We start from the raw sequence: 14,550 nt of genomic DNA on the forward strand, positions 1-14,550 counted from the left end.
TCATTATTGTTGGCAAAATAATAGTGACCTGGCTGGATTTTGTGGTAATTTCTTAGTCCTAGACTCAGCCTTGCGCAAGTCCTTCACAGTTTAGTCCTTTTACAGACATTGTTCCCCTTCGCTCTTCACTCCTTTCCTGTGGTTCTCCATTTTTATGAAACGTACCTTACACTTGAGCTTTCTACATTGTCATAGACTAATCAAGAGCCACACTAAAGTAGATACTGATTTTTATTTTTAGGACGGAGTGCACTTAGAGATGACCTAATCATCTCTAATGAGAATTCAAAGAAGAATTCATTTCTTTTAATGACCTCTCCCCTCATATTGGTATGTAGTAAGTATTAACAAGCTCTGTTTTTCTCTTTCTAGAGGACCCCTAGACAGCGCAACCTATCTGAACAAAATTAAAAAATTCCTGGCGTCGGTCGAAAAAGAGAAAGGTTCTTTAAGCAAGATGAAAATCGAGTGGGAAAACTTATCGAAGTGTCTGACCGACATGGATAAGAAGTTGTTGGAAAGCCAGATCAAGCAACTTGCACACAGTTGGGAGCAGGTGAAACAGCTGGCTCAGAAGAAGTATTCTCAGCAAGCAGCGGAGCACGAGGAGTTTACACTCCTCATGAGTGAGATCCAAGACCTGGGCTCTTCTCTGCAGCAGCAGCAGCAGCAGTGCCTACAGTTTGGGCCGAACTCTCCAGGAGAAGAAGCGGGGAGCGCACGCATGGTTGCCTTGGCCACTGAACTCCGGATCATCAAGCATCAATTTTCTGTTTTAAAGGGGCGAGCTGAATTTCAGATGAAGAGGATTTGGGGAGAAAAAGAAAAGAATACTTTGGAAGGTGCCGTGGATAACTTGCAGAAGCAATTCGAAGCCTCGGAGCCATTAAACACCCAGCTGGAAAATCAGATCAAGAAGTACGAAATAAGGAACAAGATGAAAGAGATTATGCTGTGGGCCAAGAATCTGCTAGGTGAACTCACTCCCGCCATTTCCCTTCTCCCGGATGACATTCTTTCACAGATCAGAAAATGCAAGGTGACCCACGACGGCATCCTGGAGAAGCAGCAGGCCGTGGAGTCATTGGTTGAAGAGGTAAAAAATAATATTCCCAGCCTTACGGCGGGTGAGAGCAATGATTTAAATCACATCCTACAGGACATACAGAATCAGTACCAGATGCTAATTTTAAAATCGACGGAAAGGTCACAGCAATTGGAATTTAAACTGGAAGAAAGGAACAGATTAATCGCAGTCGTAGAGAAGGTGCAACTCTCACTTCAAGAAAATGAGGCGCTGATAATTCCCAAGATGAGAACAGCCTCCACACAAGCTGAGCTAGAGCAGGAGCAGGCCGCTTTGACAAGTTCTCAGGAGGAACTGCAGGAGGCACAGAGTGTCATCGCAGCCCACCTTCAGGAGCAAACGCACGTCTGTAAGGATCTAAGTGTGTTTGAAAGATTATTTCTGGACGACCGGCTCAAAAATCTTAAGACGAGAGCCAACAGAACCCAAAGATTCATTCAAAATAAATGGAATGAAGTAGAACAGAAGAGACAATTTTACAGAGAATTCCATGAAAAGGCCTCTGTGCTTCAGAAGGAGGCTGACCACATACAGGGCAATGAGCTGCCGCTAACTCAAGACGTAAACGAAGATGTTAAAGAGGAGCTCTACGGTCTTAAAGACCGAATCACCGGTATTCAGTCTAGTATCCTACAGCTACTGAAACTCAAAGAAGTGTTCGACTCCATGGGACTAAACTGGGATTTTTCCCAGCTCGACCAATTACAAGTCCTAGTATTTGAAAAAGAGAAGAAACTTGAAGAAAAAATCAAGCAGCTGGACACCTTCATGGCAGAATATGGCAAATACCAAGCATCACTAAATAAATTGAGGGCTATGGATCTGCAAATTAAGAAAAGGGCGGAAGCCGTATTAGGAACGCCCCCTACATCGCCAGAAAGCAGTTTGCTCAGTGCTCAAATTTTGAAGCGGAGAATTGAGAAAGCCATGTGCTTGTGTCAAGAGATAATAAAGAAATTAAATGAAAGTAAGGCCTTTGATGACTCATTCAAAGAGAAAGAAATACTCCAAATAAAGCTGTATGCGGAAGAAAATGACAGGATACACAAGATTCTCCAAAACGGAGTCCTGAAATCCCAACCACAAGAAATGGATGAAAAGGATTTTCAGGACAAACTGGAAAATTCCTTACATGTTTTGAATCGGATAAAGTCTCAGTTAGAGCAGCCTTTACTTATAAATTTGGACATTGAACTTATTCAAAATGAAAAGGAGAATTGCGAAGCGTTTCAAGAGCAAGTTCAGGCAGAAATGGATGGCATGAAAGCTGTGGCCCTTACTGAGAAGCAGAGAGATGAAAATTCTTCTGACGCTTGTGATGTGGAGACAAAATTGCGGGACATTGAAGATCTTCACGTGCAGGTTAATACAAGCATTGATATGCGCACAGTAAGTTTTTTTCTTAATTCAATAGTTAGTGCATTTCTTTTTATTTCATGGTTTTAGGTTTTACTCTAGTTAGTATGTGTGTATGTTAGTATGCTTAAGAAGTTTCAGGTTCTGCATGAACATCCCCCATGGAATAGTCATTTTAAAAACTTGCAACGGGCTAACTTACGATCCCAACTCATTTTACATCTAAATGCAGTCAGTGCCTTATAGATGGGAAAGAGGAGTGTGACACCTTTGTTTCTATACCCCTTGTAGCCTCTACTGAGCTCAGACAAAATTTGGGTTTTGTTTGTTTTGTTAGAACTAGTGGGGCATAATAGAAGAAATAGGGTGCAGTGAAAAGAACGTACAGTAACTCCCCCTCTATTTAGAACTTTCAGTGTCTAGGCACCGTGCTCAATACTTTGTTTTTAATCCTCACAGCAACCCTGTGAAGTGGTTGCTATTAATAGCCCCATTTTAAAATAAGGAAATTTAAGTTCAGAGTATCAACATTTTCTCAGCCCTTGCAGCACTCACAGAACCAGGATTTGCATCCAGATCTGATTTTAGAGCGGGGGTCACTCATGGGCCAAATCTGCCCACAGTGCTTGATTTTGTAAATAAAGTTTTACTGGATCACCGCCGTGTTCATTTCTTTAGAGAATGTCTATGGCTGCTTTCCTGCTAGAGCAGCCTGGTTGAGTAGTTGTGATAGCCCCGATGGCACGTAAAGCCTAAAATATTAGTCTGACCCTTTATGGGAAAAGTTTGCTGACCTCTGTTATAGAATGAATCCAACAAATTCCCTCCTTTTCCACAATAATAAGACAGACAGCTTAGGCATTATTGGAACACTCGTACTTAGTATAATGCCCTTCACAGTGTTTTCAGAATTGTTGCATGAAATTTATAGAATGGGGAAATCCAAAGAATTATTAGATAATATTTTTGAAATATTTTGATAGGTTTAAGTGCTATAAAGTCAAGTTACAGTATGAATCTTAATATGTTCTTTAAATTGGTACTTAACAAATGTTGAGTAAAGTCAGTACTTCTCTACTTGATTTTAATATAGTTTCCAGGAACGATGACGTAAATCTCCAAAATAATAGATCAGAGCCGGACTGGAAGGGACCTTCAAAGTTATCCATTTTGGCTACTTGTTATTTCCGTGAGAAGGCTAAAGTCTGAGACATTGGGGAATGTGCTCAAAACTAAAGTTAGTGGCAGAGCCATTTATTTAAAAACACGAGATGGGTGGGGCACCTGGGTGGTTTTGTTGGTTAAACATCGGACTCCTGATCTTAGCACAGGTTGTGATCTTAGGATTGTGAGTTTGGGTCCGGTGTTGGGTATGGAGATTACTTAAGATAAATAAATACAGTTTTAAAAAACTAAAAATAAAAACACAAGAAATCTGGGGGTTTTTTGTGTGTGTTTTCTTTAATTTCCCCTCCCAACAACATTTGTTAAAGTTATATACATTAAATGTATCCTGTTGTTTTATTTAATTCATTGTGTAATATAAGAGTTCTAGGACAGGAATATACATTGTCAGACATGATTCATGAGATGTATTTTTGAATTTAGGGCAGATTTCTTAGCAAATCTAGAAAAAAATTTTCTTTATGCAAGCAAAAATACTAGTGTAATATTGTCAAACTAAAAGTAGGAGATGCTAACCCTTATAAGACCCAGACATATTATGAATGCACTACAAAAACTCAAGAATGATAAAAATCTTCAAAGTTTGACAGCTTTGTTGCAACATTTAATCTCCTATTCACCAGGATGTTTTGAATGATGCTTGTGAAAGTATAACACACTATAATGAGGCAGTCATCAGGGCGATGGGGATCTTGACTGCCCGTGAAGCCATTGTTGCATCCCATAAAGTAGATCTTGATAATCCAAAAGCACCACTGGAGATGCCTGGCTGGAAACAAGAGGAATTGCAATCCACAATCGCAGACATCCAGGACCTCACTGAGAAGCTGGGGACTATATCCAGCCCTGAAGCCAAACAACAACTCCAGGGTACTATGCAGGAATTACTTTCTAAGGATTCAGCCATGATGGAGGCAGCCAAAGTAAAGGAAAGTGAACTAGAAAGGTAGGTACTTCTTCCTAAAGGTAATGCTTTAAGAACAAAATTGAGATTTTTTTAAAATTAGCATGTACACATTAGAAATAATTTGGGGGGGGTGCCTGGGTGGCTCAGTTGGTTGGATGACTGCCTTTGGCTCAGGTCATGATCCTGGGGTTCCAGGATTGAGTCCTGGATCGGGCTCCCTGCTCTGCAGGGAGTCTGCTTCTCCCTCTGATCCTCCCCCTCTCTCAAATAAATAAAATCTAAAATAAAATAAAATAAAATAAAAATAAGGAAATAACTTGGAAAATATGGAAACACTTAAAAATCATTATCTGCAGAAGACCATAGCAAATATTGTATTTATTTTACTTTTATTTAATATTGAGTATGTACAACGGAATGTTTATAAAAGTCTGCATATGATATAAAGAATAATGATCAAACAAAGAGCTTTGTACCCAAAAGTTCAAAGGTAAACATCATTACTTTTGAATTCTCTTAAGTGGTCCTTTTCTCTTCTCAGAATTAACTATTACGTCCAATTTTGTATTTACTATTTTTCTTCCTTTTTAAAATATTTTTACTATGTGTTTGTGCTCCATTTTCATGTATGCGTATTCTTCTGTCACTTCATTTTTTCCAATTCATCATTATGATGCTGAAGTTTATTCACGTTCTTGTCTATAGCAAAATTCGGTCACCCAGCTATTTGATAGACATTTGGGTTTTTCTAGTCTGCATTTACAAACAGTGCCAATAGGAACGTTTTTAAATTCAAGAGCTTCCCTGGAATATATACCAAGGATTGTGATTGTGGGGCCAACAGGTGTGTACACCTTACATTTTAAATTCCGTATAATTTTACTTATTTATACTCAGACTAGTGTTCCAAGAATAATCTATGTTAAAGCTGTTTCATATCCTCACCAATACCTGATGTTGGGGGATCTAATTTTCTTTTCTAAAGATTTTATTTACTTGAGAGAGAGAGAGCACGAATGACAAGCAGACGCCCTGCTGAAAATGGAGCCTGATACGAGGCTCCATCCCAGGACCCTAAGATCATGACGTGAGCTGAAGTCAGATGCTTACCCAACTGAGTCACCTAGGTGCCCCAAGGGAGATTTAATTTTTGCCAGTCTGATGGATGAGAAGTGATATTTCACTGTGGTTCTAATCTGCATCTCTATTATTATTATTAATATATTTGAGCCTCTTTTTTGAGTGTTTCTTGGTCTTTCATATTTCATCTTCTGAAAAATGCCTGTTCAAGCCATTGCCCAATTTTTACTAGGTCGCTCATATTTTTTTAATTGACTTGTAGAGATTTATGCTATATTTTGGAAGTTGGTCTTTTTTTTTTTTTTTAAAGATTTTATTTATTTATTTGACAGACAGAACACAAGTAGGCAGAGAGGCAGGCAGAGAGAGAGGAAGGGAAGCAGGCTCCCCGCTGAGCAGAGAGCCCGATGCAGGGCTCGATCCCAGGACCCTGGGATCATGACCGGAGCTGAAGGCAGAGGCTTTAACCCACTGAGCCACCCAGGCGCCCCTGGAAGTTGGTCTTCTGTTGTATATGTTACAAATATCTTTACAGAGAGGGTTTCCTATTAAAGACCTGTCCTGGGTTGAGTCTTTATCCTCTGGCACCCAGCATTCCAGGAAGAAGTTAATAAAGTTGAAACTCAGCAAATGCCCTCAAAGTGAAAAATGGTCCTTAGGGCTCATCTTATTTCTCTCTATTTCCACTTTGATATACTTTGGGGCCTCTGAATACTCCTTAATTCCTTTCCAGTTTATTATTATATTTTAATAATTTTTTAAAAATATATTTGATACTGGATTTTTAATTATTTTGGGGGAGGGATTTAGACTGTATCAGTTTTAGACAGACAGGCTTATTCATAGTGTTTTTTTATATAGCACAACATTATGCTCTATAAAAATATGCTGCTCTATGTGCTCTTTTCCTTATTGTAACAAAACTTCACAAAGTAATTATATTTGCTATAAAATATTTTATAAAATGGATTGTTGTAATTTACTTAACCATGTCTTTTGTTATATATAAAAGTATATTCCAATATTTGCCATTTTAATTAATAGTTTAGTAAGTAAAAAGATTTTACTGTGCAGAGGTTTCATCAGGTTTAGGATAAATTCCTACTTTGAGGACTAATTCCTTAAGTTAAATCGTGGAAGTTGAATTAATGGCTCACTACAAGAATTTCAGTGAAGAATTTATACTTCATTAGCAGTGTTAAAGAATGCAGTTTTACAATTTAGACTTTTTTATTTTTAAGATTTTTTTCATTTATATGAGAGTGAGAGAGCACAAGCAGGGAGAAGGAGAAGCAGACTCCCCACTGAGCAGGGAACCCCACAGAGGACTCGATCTCGAGATCCTGGGATCTTAACCTGAGCCAATGGCAGACGCTTAACCCACGAAGCCACACAGGCACCCCTACAGCTTGAATGTTTTGGGAATTCTCTTATCTCACCATTAAGTTTGTGTTAAAAGTCTTATGCAGGTCCCTGTGAGAAGGAGACAGTCAATAAAAATTTGTTGAAAAACATTGAATGGCAAAACGAGAATTTCATTCTGTTTTTTATTAAGTGTTCAGAATTCATTCTGGAAAGTCCAGAATTTATTATACTAAATAAAATTTAATATCACTTTTTTCCCCCTTAACTGTGCTTCACAGGTGTCTTGAGAATTACAAATGCTACAGAAGAATTAAAGAGAAAATTTGCAGTGACCTAAGCCAAATGGAGGCAGTTCTTGGGCAGTCTGTGTTTCCATTGCCAGCATCTTACAAAGAAGCTTTAGAGTGCTTGGAACAGAGCAAGGTAATAGTATTTGCACATCTCTAATAAGACTGTATGCAGAAAATTGGCAGGGAATGTGGCTCTGTTGTGACCCACAGAAATCTTCAACCTGAGTTGTACACTCAAGAAAATACCCCAGGGGTGCCTGGGTGGCTCAATGGGTTAAAGCCTCTGCCTTCAGCTCAGATCATGGTCTCAGGGTCCTGGGATCAAGCCCCGCATTGGGCTCTCTGCTCAGCAGAGAGCCCTCTTCCCTCTCTCTCGCTCTGCCTGCCTCTCTGCCTACTTGTGGTCTCTCTCTGTCAAATAAATAAATAAAAATCTAAAAAAAAAATAGAAAAAAGAAAATACCCCAAACCACACACCAAGGGAAACATGAAACAGTGGTTCCAAGAGAGTTCATCATTCGGATTCACGGGACTGTAGCAAACCAGTAGCAAACTGTTCTTAGTGATCACTCTTTTGCTTTCTTTCTTTCTTTTTTTAAAAATTTATTTATTTATTTGAGAGAGAGAGTGAGAGTGTGTCTAAGAGCATGTGTGAGTGCGTGGGAGGGGAGGCAGAGGGACAGACGCTCAAGCAGACTCCTGCTGAGTGGAAGCCCGTGGCAGGGTTCGATCTCAGGACCGTGCTACCAAGACTTGAGCGGAAATCAAGAGGAGATGCTGAACTGACTGAGCTACTCAGGTGCCCCAGTGATCACTCTTTCTAAAGCTTCACCTTTCATGTTATTTTATTGGATGTTGCTGGATCAGTTACAGAGAATTTAATGCAACTATCATAAGGCTAAACCCTGGCTACTTCTTATTCTTACCATGCAATTTTTGTATTTGCTTATTTTCATCTGTTAGAATCTATGGCATATGTTATTAGGATTTGAATGAAAACATTCTAAGTTACCTATGCTTAACATCTGTCCCCAAACAAACAAAAACAAAACCCCTAAATAATGCTTGATGGTTGATAAGTATAGTGCAAATTAACAACCTACTGAAATAATGAGACTTATATATAATAACGATGAACTTTTAGGTTGTTCACCTTTCAGAACACTTTCTTACTCCAAAGAATTGGTTTATGGGTCATTTTTGTCACCATAGTTCCAAATTCATGGGCAACACAATAATACGTAGGTAATTCTCTTTCAGATTGACTTCTAAAAGGACTAAAAAATGGATCATGGAATACTTACTGGATGATTTAAAATCATCAGTAGTTCAAGATCTTTAGAAGTTTATAAGTCTCCGAAAAATTAACAGACGTTCTATTCCTCCTGTTCCTTTTCTTTCCTAAGGCTTTGGGGTCAAAGCTCCTATCAACCAAAGAAGAATTAATGAAACTACGGCAGGTCCTCAGACACCTGAGACCCGCATGCACAGACAGTGATGACATGTGTTTGCTCAGAACCACGACAGGTTTGTGGGACAAATGGTTGCATTTGCTGGAAGCCACTAAAGAATGGGAGATATGGTGCGAAGAACTGAAGTGGGAGTGGAAATTTGTCAGTGAAGAAGTAAGTGCTTCATTTCCAACAATCAAGCCAGTTTCCTAGTAAATGTCATTTAAATTGTTTTGTTACTTTCATTTTGTTTTTATATAAAACAAGTCCTTAACTGGTACCATTTGGTTTATATCACATATACGTAACACATAATTGTTATAGAGGTCGGGTCCTACTAAAATAATCTCCAAGAAATGATTCAAATTCTTTTCTTAATAGTGGCATTTTTTTTGGTATCAGGTAATACTTACAAATAAGTACTTGCTCATTTGGGCTTTAAAATCCTTATTGTGCATCTGAGTTAACGCCTCCTAAAATGACTCTTACTGGAATACTAAAGGTTAGAATTAAGTAATATTCATAATAACCAGTTAATTTTGAAGTTAACTACAGTGGTTAACTATGGAAACTTACTTCGATTGTTAACTATGGACTTAAAAATATGTATGTTGCTCTTGCTGAAAACTCTCTTAAAGAAAACTTCCATAATATATCAATCACAGATGTTAATTTAAGTATGATTCTGGATTTAAGCCATCACATATATTTAGAAAGAAAATTTTAAATCATATAACATTATCTTAGGGTATTCGTTAATCTTTCCAAAGGATCAGGTATAAATGAAGTACAAGTCAGATCATTAAATGAAAGTCCTTCTTCTTATTCATGTCAAAATTCCTGCTAAATTTGCTTAAGAGAAAAATACAATGAGTCAATACTTGACTGGAGGTAGGTCACACTTTGGGATGTAAATGTTTAACACTAGCATATTTTTCTGCTTAAAATTTGGTATTCTTGCTTTTTGCCCTGTTGCATCCGAGAGAGCAAGATTGGTCACCAACAGCTCTACGGGAGCCATTGGAGAAAATTCGTTCAGGGTCCTTGCCATGTCTGCTCAAACTGGCATGGTCTGATCTGGAAATACTGGCCTCAGTCTGTTTCTCCAGTGTTTCCATCAGCACTGGGAGGGTACAGGCTTCATTAAGTTGAATTAAGTGAACTTCCTTGAATGGGTTGGCTAAGATACCTACCTTACTGCAGATATCCAAGATACCTACCTTAATGCTAGCTCTTTGTACATAAAATAAAATACTTCAATTAAGGAACGCAACATGATATTCTTGAAAATGAATATCATTTTGGTAGTGCTAATAGGGTTTGATTAGTCAATAGACTCTTGAATGTTGAAACTTGAAGATACTTTGTAAATTACTGCTGCTTGCCTCTTCTTTCCCATTCATACTGGCACAGTCGATGGGGTTCCTGAAGTAGGCTGTGTACCGTCCGAAGAGGGCTGTTCACACAGGACGCCACCAAATCCTTGCATTGCCCTCAGGAGTTAAATATTATTACCATTTTATTGATGGGGGTACTGAGGCACTGAGAGATTTCTGTTGGCACAAGAACTCCCAGCTAGTGATTGAGCTGGGGCTGCGGACTGGGGCCACGTCTATTTTGCTCACTGCTGTAACTTCGGAATCTGACCGGGGCCTTGTGCTTAGTAGGCAGTTAGTAAATATTTCTTGAGGGACAGCTCTTGTTGAAACCCGCATCTAGGCTAATTCTAAGCTTTCGTTCTGTTTTACTACATTGCCTCTCTATTGCTGTACACCCATTTGCAATTATATTTGATTAATTCAGACCCTATTCATTTAGAACTTCATAATTATTCATGGAAACATTTGACAATATCTGGTGGTGGAGTGTGTTTTTCTAAAAGTCGCACAGACAAAATATGTGGTCCTGTAGTAACAGTAACAGCAACTGTAACACTTAGTAGGCGGGCATGGTGCATGCGTGTGTGTCCCGCAGAGTTCTGAGCACTTTATACGTATTATCACTTATTCTCGCAACAGTCCTGTGAGCTGGATATTTTTATTTTACCCTCATTTTGTAGATGAGGAAAGTGAGACACAGTGAGACTGAGTAAGTTGCCCAAATGCACAAGTGAGTGGTAGAGGAGGAGTCAGACATGTACTCCGGTGTTTTTAATGATGAAACTATCAACTTAAATGATATTTACATTCACTGAATTGTTGTAGGAGTAGCTTGTATCCATTTAATAAAAATGATATCATCTAAACACCTGTACATGCGAGATCCTGTTAGCATGGTTGGTGCTTTTGGATGTGACAGAATGAATTTCTTTTTTTAAGATGTGGATAGTAATAGAATAATCCAGTATCTTTATGGGATAAAGGTTTTGTATGAGTAGGTTTTCAGAAACTTGAATGTTGTGTTTAAATTTATGACTTAAGATACAAATTGAAATTTTGATTTACCTTCTTTTCCCCCTAAAATTTTACCTTCCTGTTTTCTTACACAGGATTTGCTTGATTTAATTATTCATCTCTGGTTATTCAGAGTCCTCATTTTTGTTTCAGTGATTATAATGTGCTGGAATGAAGTCATGCTTTCAGGGGTAATTGAAGGCATAAGGCTGACTTCTTCAGCATGTACCAAAGTCCAGAGGACTTTTACTAGTGCTGGTTATGGGGTTATCAGTCTCCTTCACTCTGTTTACTTGTGATGCTACTATGGCTCCTTTTCCCTTTCCAGACTCTGTGATTGACTGTGAGCCTAAAAGTTTTATAGCCATATTATTAGAATTCTGTGTCCAAGGGAAATCATTCAGGGGTTGCAGAGTCTCTTCTAGAAGAAGAATGAATGCACAATTTTTGTAGAAACTGTTATACTGATTTGGGAGCTATTTTCATCCTCTTTAGCATAAAGTTGGTTGAGTTTTGATGAACACGGTCATATGATCACCAATGAATCTAAAGAAGATTTAGAACATTTTCATCACCCCCAAAAGTTCTCTTTTGCCCCTCTGTAATCAGCCCCTTCTATCACCTCTAGCCCCTGGCATCCATTCCTCTGTCTTGCCATTTCCAGAATGCCATATAAATGGACTTGAGAGTTTGTGTCTTTTGGGTTTGGCATCTTTTCACTAAGCATCGTGCGTGGGAGAAGCATACCTGTTGCTGTTTGTATCAGTAGTTCATTTCTCTTCACTCCTGAGTAATACTGGGTTGGATTTGGTTATCTGTCACAAGTTGAAGTATTATCTGGCTTTTGAGTAAAATTGTCCTACTTATGCCCCTCCCTAATCACTTACCAACTTACATTAGATGGCAGAGCCTGAGATGGGGCTCGTGGGCAGGTGGTTTATTTTGGCAAGTGATCTCAGGGAACAGGGGTGGGGGAAGAGGAGTACTGGACGGAGAAAGGACAGAACCTTTTGAGGCTTTCCTCTTCCTGGGTCATGGTTGCCGTGGAGGCTCCTTTATGGTCGTCATGGCATAGAAGCACCAAGAGATGCTCCATTAAGTTCTGGGTTACAGATATGTTTCTTTCAACCCTGATGTATAGCAGAAACGCTAGGTGTACAATTATCTCTGACAATAACAGCAGTTCCTTTCTTTCCGGGTTCTCTGGCAGGGAGGTTGCAAAACAAGCCAGTGGAACCCTTTTATCTTATTCCCCGGTGGAAGTGTAGTGGCCTGCCTAAGAACTAGAACTTCTAATCCGACTGAATTTAGGTTTGAGAGGATGGAAAGCATACATTCCGTAACTAGGTCTTTCGGAGATGGATTGTCTATACCCATGTATTCTAATGACAGGTGGCTCAGCTGGATCATACGGCCCAAGTGGCTGGGCAGCTTATACCAGCACCTGACCCTGCTGCAGACCTCCCTCAACACTGGCAGCGTTCTGATAAATGCATCTGAGCAGTATTCTCTAGATAGCATAGACTGCCTCCCAAATCCCAGTGGGCACCTCCTGTGCTGGGCCTTCTTCTTAATGGTAGAGGTGTAGGGTTGAACAACTTGATCCTTACATTACGGAATTCTGGCATAGACCACTGAGCCCCTGGAAACTTAATTTATGCTGGAATTCTTAATTCTCTTAGATTTTATTTTCTACCCTTTGGATCCAGATTTTCATTTATCGTTTTCATTCGCATTGAATAAATGTAGTTGGCCGGTGTGATATTCCATAATGTCAAGATTGCAAAGTGGCCGACTCAGTTTGAACATTAGAGCAGGTCAGCTGACAGTGCGAGGGCAGAATTTGGTAAATGTATGGTACAACTAGGGTGAGGGCCACGGGGTTTGAAGAAGTGCATTAGAGGGATCTGCTTTTCTGTGTCTTCATTCTGGGGTCAAGGGTGGTAGAACTGCATTTTGCAGATGCGCGATACTTCGTGTTTCCAGGTTCTGCACGTTGCCATGTTGACAAATACACAATTAGTTAGGACTGTTTTCCCTTTGGTGTAGGTGTTAGAGTAATGAGGAAGTACCAGACTTACCTTTTTGAGCATACAAGAATAGGATGTGGAAGAAAAAATGCCTGTAGAAACATGGTCCGGCAGTTGTCCAACCTCATATAGGAGTTGCAGTTTTGAGGGGCTCATTCTGGCTTATAGATATCTCAGGAGAAATCACTGCTTTCTGCAACTGAAATCTGAAGGAGAAGGAAATTATTTATGAAACTATTCAACAGTGTTTCCTTCAGCTCACGACTGTAGTACTTCATTTTAATCGCAGATCTGCAGCTGGGATGGGAACTCTGGGATTCCAATGCTGCAGGAATAAGATTCCCAGCTAGAGGAAAACAGACACTACTTGGAGCTAGGATATGGTATTAGAAACCCTTTGAACTCAGCTCAGCTGGATCATACGGCCCACATTGCCAAGGTCTGTTTCAGCTCCTGAAATGGTCAAAGTGCATCTTCGTTAAGTCAGTTCTCTTTTTTTGTTTATTGAATTAGATTGAACGAGAAGCAATTATTTTGGATTGTCTTCAAGAGGATCTGCCTGAAATTTCAAAAACCAAAGAGGCGGCCACTATAGAAGAGCTCTGTGAGCTGCAAGATTCTTTATGCCGCTACCAAGAAAATGTGGAGAAGCAGCAGCTGTTACTGACCTTACTTCTTGAGCGCATGAGAAGTATCCAGAATGCTCCCAAAAGCTTAGAGGCTGCAGAAACGATTCCAGCATTTCAAGAGATTACATCGATGCAGGAACGATGCAACAAGTAAGACTTATGAAAAACTGTTAAGGAAATGTGCCTAATAATTCAGGCTTAATTTTTTTTTAAAGATTTTATTTATTTATTTGACACACAGAGATCACAAGTAGAGAGGCAGGCAGAGATGTGGTGGGGAGCAGGCTCCTGCTGGTCAGAGAGCTGGATGCGGGGCTTGATCCCAGGACCCTGAGATCATGACCTGAGCCCAAGGCAGAGGCTTTACCCACTGAGCCACCCAGGAGCCCCTAGGCTTAATATTTAGAAAATACTGAATTTTGAAAATGTAAAAATAAAGCATAATGACAAATGATACCATAGAATTGGGTTAACGCAGAAAAGTATAAAAAAGGTTGGAATGGTACATCCCCTGTGGAAAAACACTATGGAGGTCCCTCACAAAATTAAAAATAGAAATATTGTATGCTCTGATAATTCCACTATTGGGTATTTGCCCAGGGGGAATGAAAATGCTACCTTGAAAGATACATGCTCCCCTGTGTTTATTGCAGCATTATTTAGAATAGCCAAGACACGGAAGCAACCAAAGTATGCATCAGTAGACAAAAGAATAAGGAAAATATGGCATATGTACCCAATAAAATATTACACGGCCACAGAAAAGGATGAGATTGT

General features: G+C 39.4%; 1 protein-coding gene across 1 annotated transcript in view; it reads left to right on the plus strand.

The window, feature by feature from the left end:
* SYNE2 (spectrin repeat containing nuclear envelope protein 2) overlaps positions 1 to 14,550 on the plus strand; it is a 328,404-nt gene that overhangs the window by 179,711 nt on the left and 134,143 nt on the right. The window contains exons 48-52 of the mRNA XM_080809784.1: positions 373 to 2,476; positions 4,252 to 4,574; positions 7,259 to 7,403; positions 8,677 to 8,895; positions 13,658 to 13,923. Coding sequence (XP_080665910.1) covers positions 373 to 2,476; positions 4,252 to 4,574; positions 7,259 to 7,403; positions 8,677 to 8,895; positions 13,658 to 13,923 — 3,057 coding nt within the window. The remainder of the gene's footprint in view (positions 1 to 372; positions 2,477 to 4,251; positions 4,575 to 7,258; positions 7,404 to 8,676; positions 8,896 to 13,657; positions 13,924 to 14,550) is intronic.

This window comes from Martes martes (genome assembly GCF_963455335.1).
Source record: "Martes martes genome assembly, chromosome: 7".
NCBI classification, from domain to species: Eukaryota; Metazoa; Chordata; class Mammalia; order Carnivora; family Mustelidae; genus Martes; species Martes martes.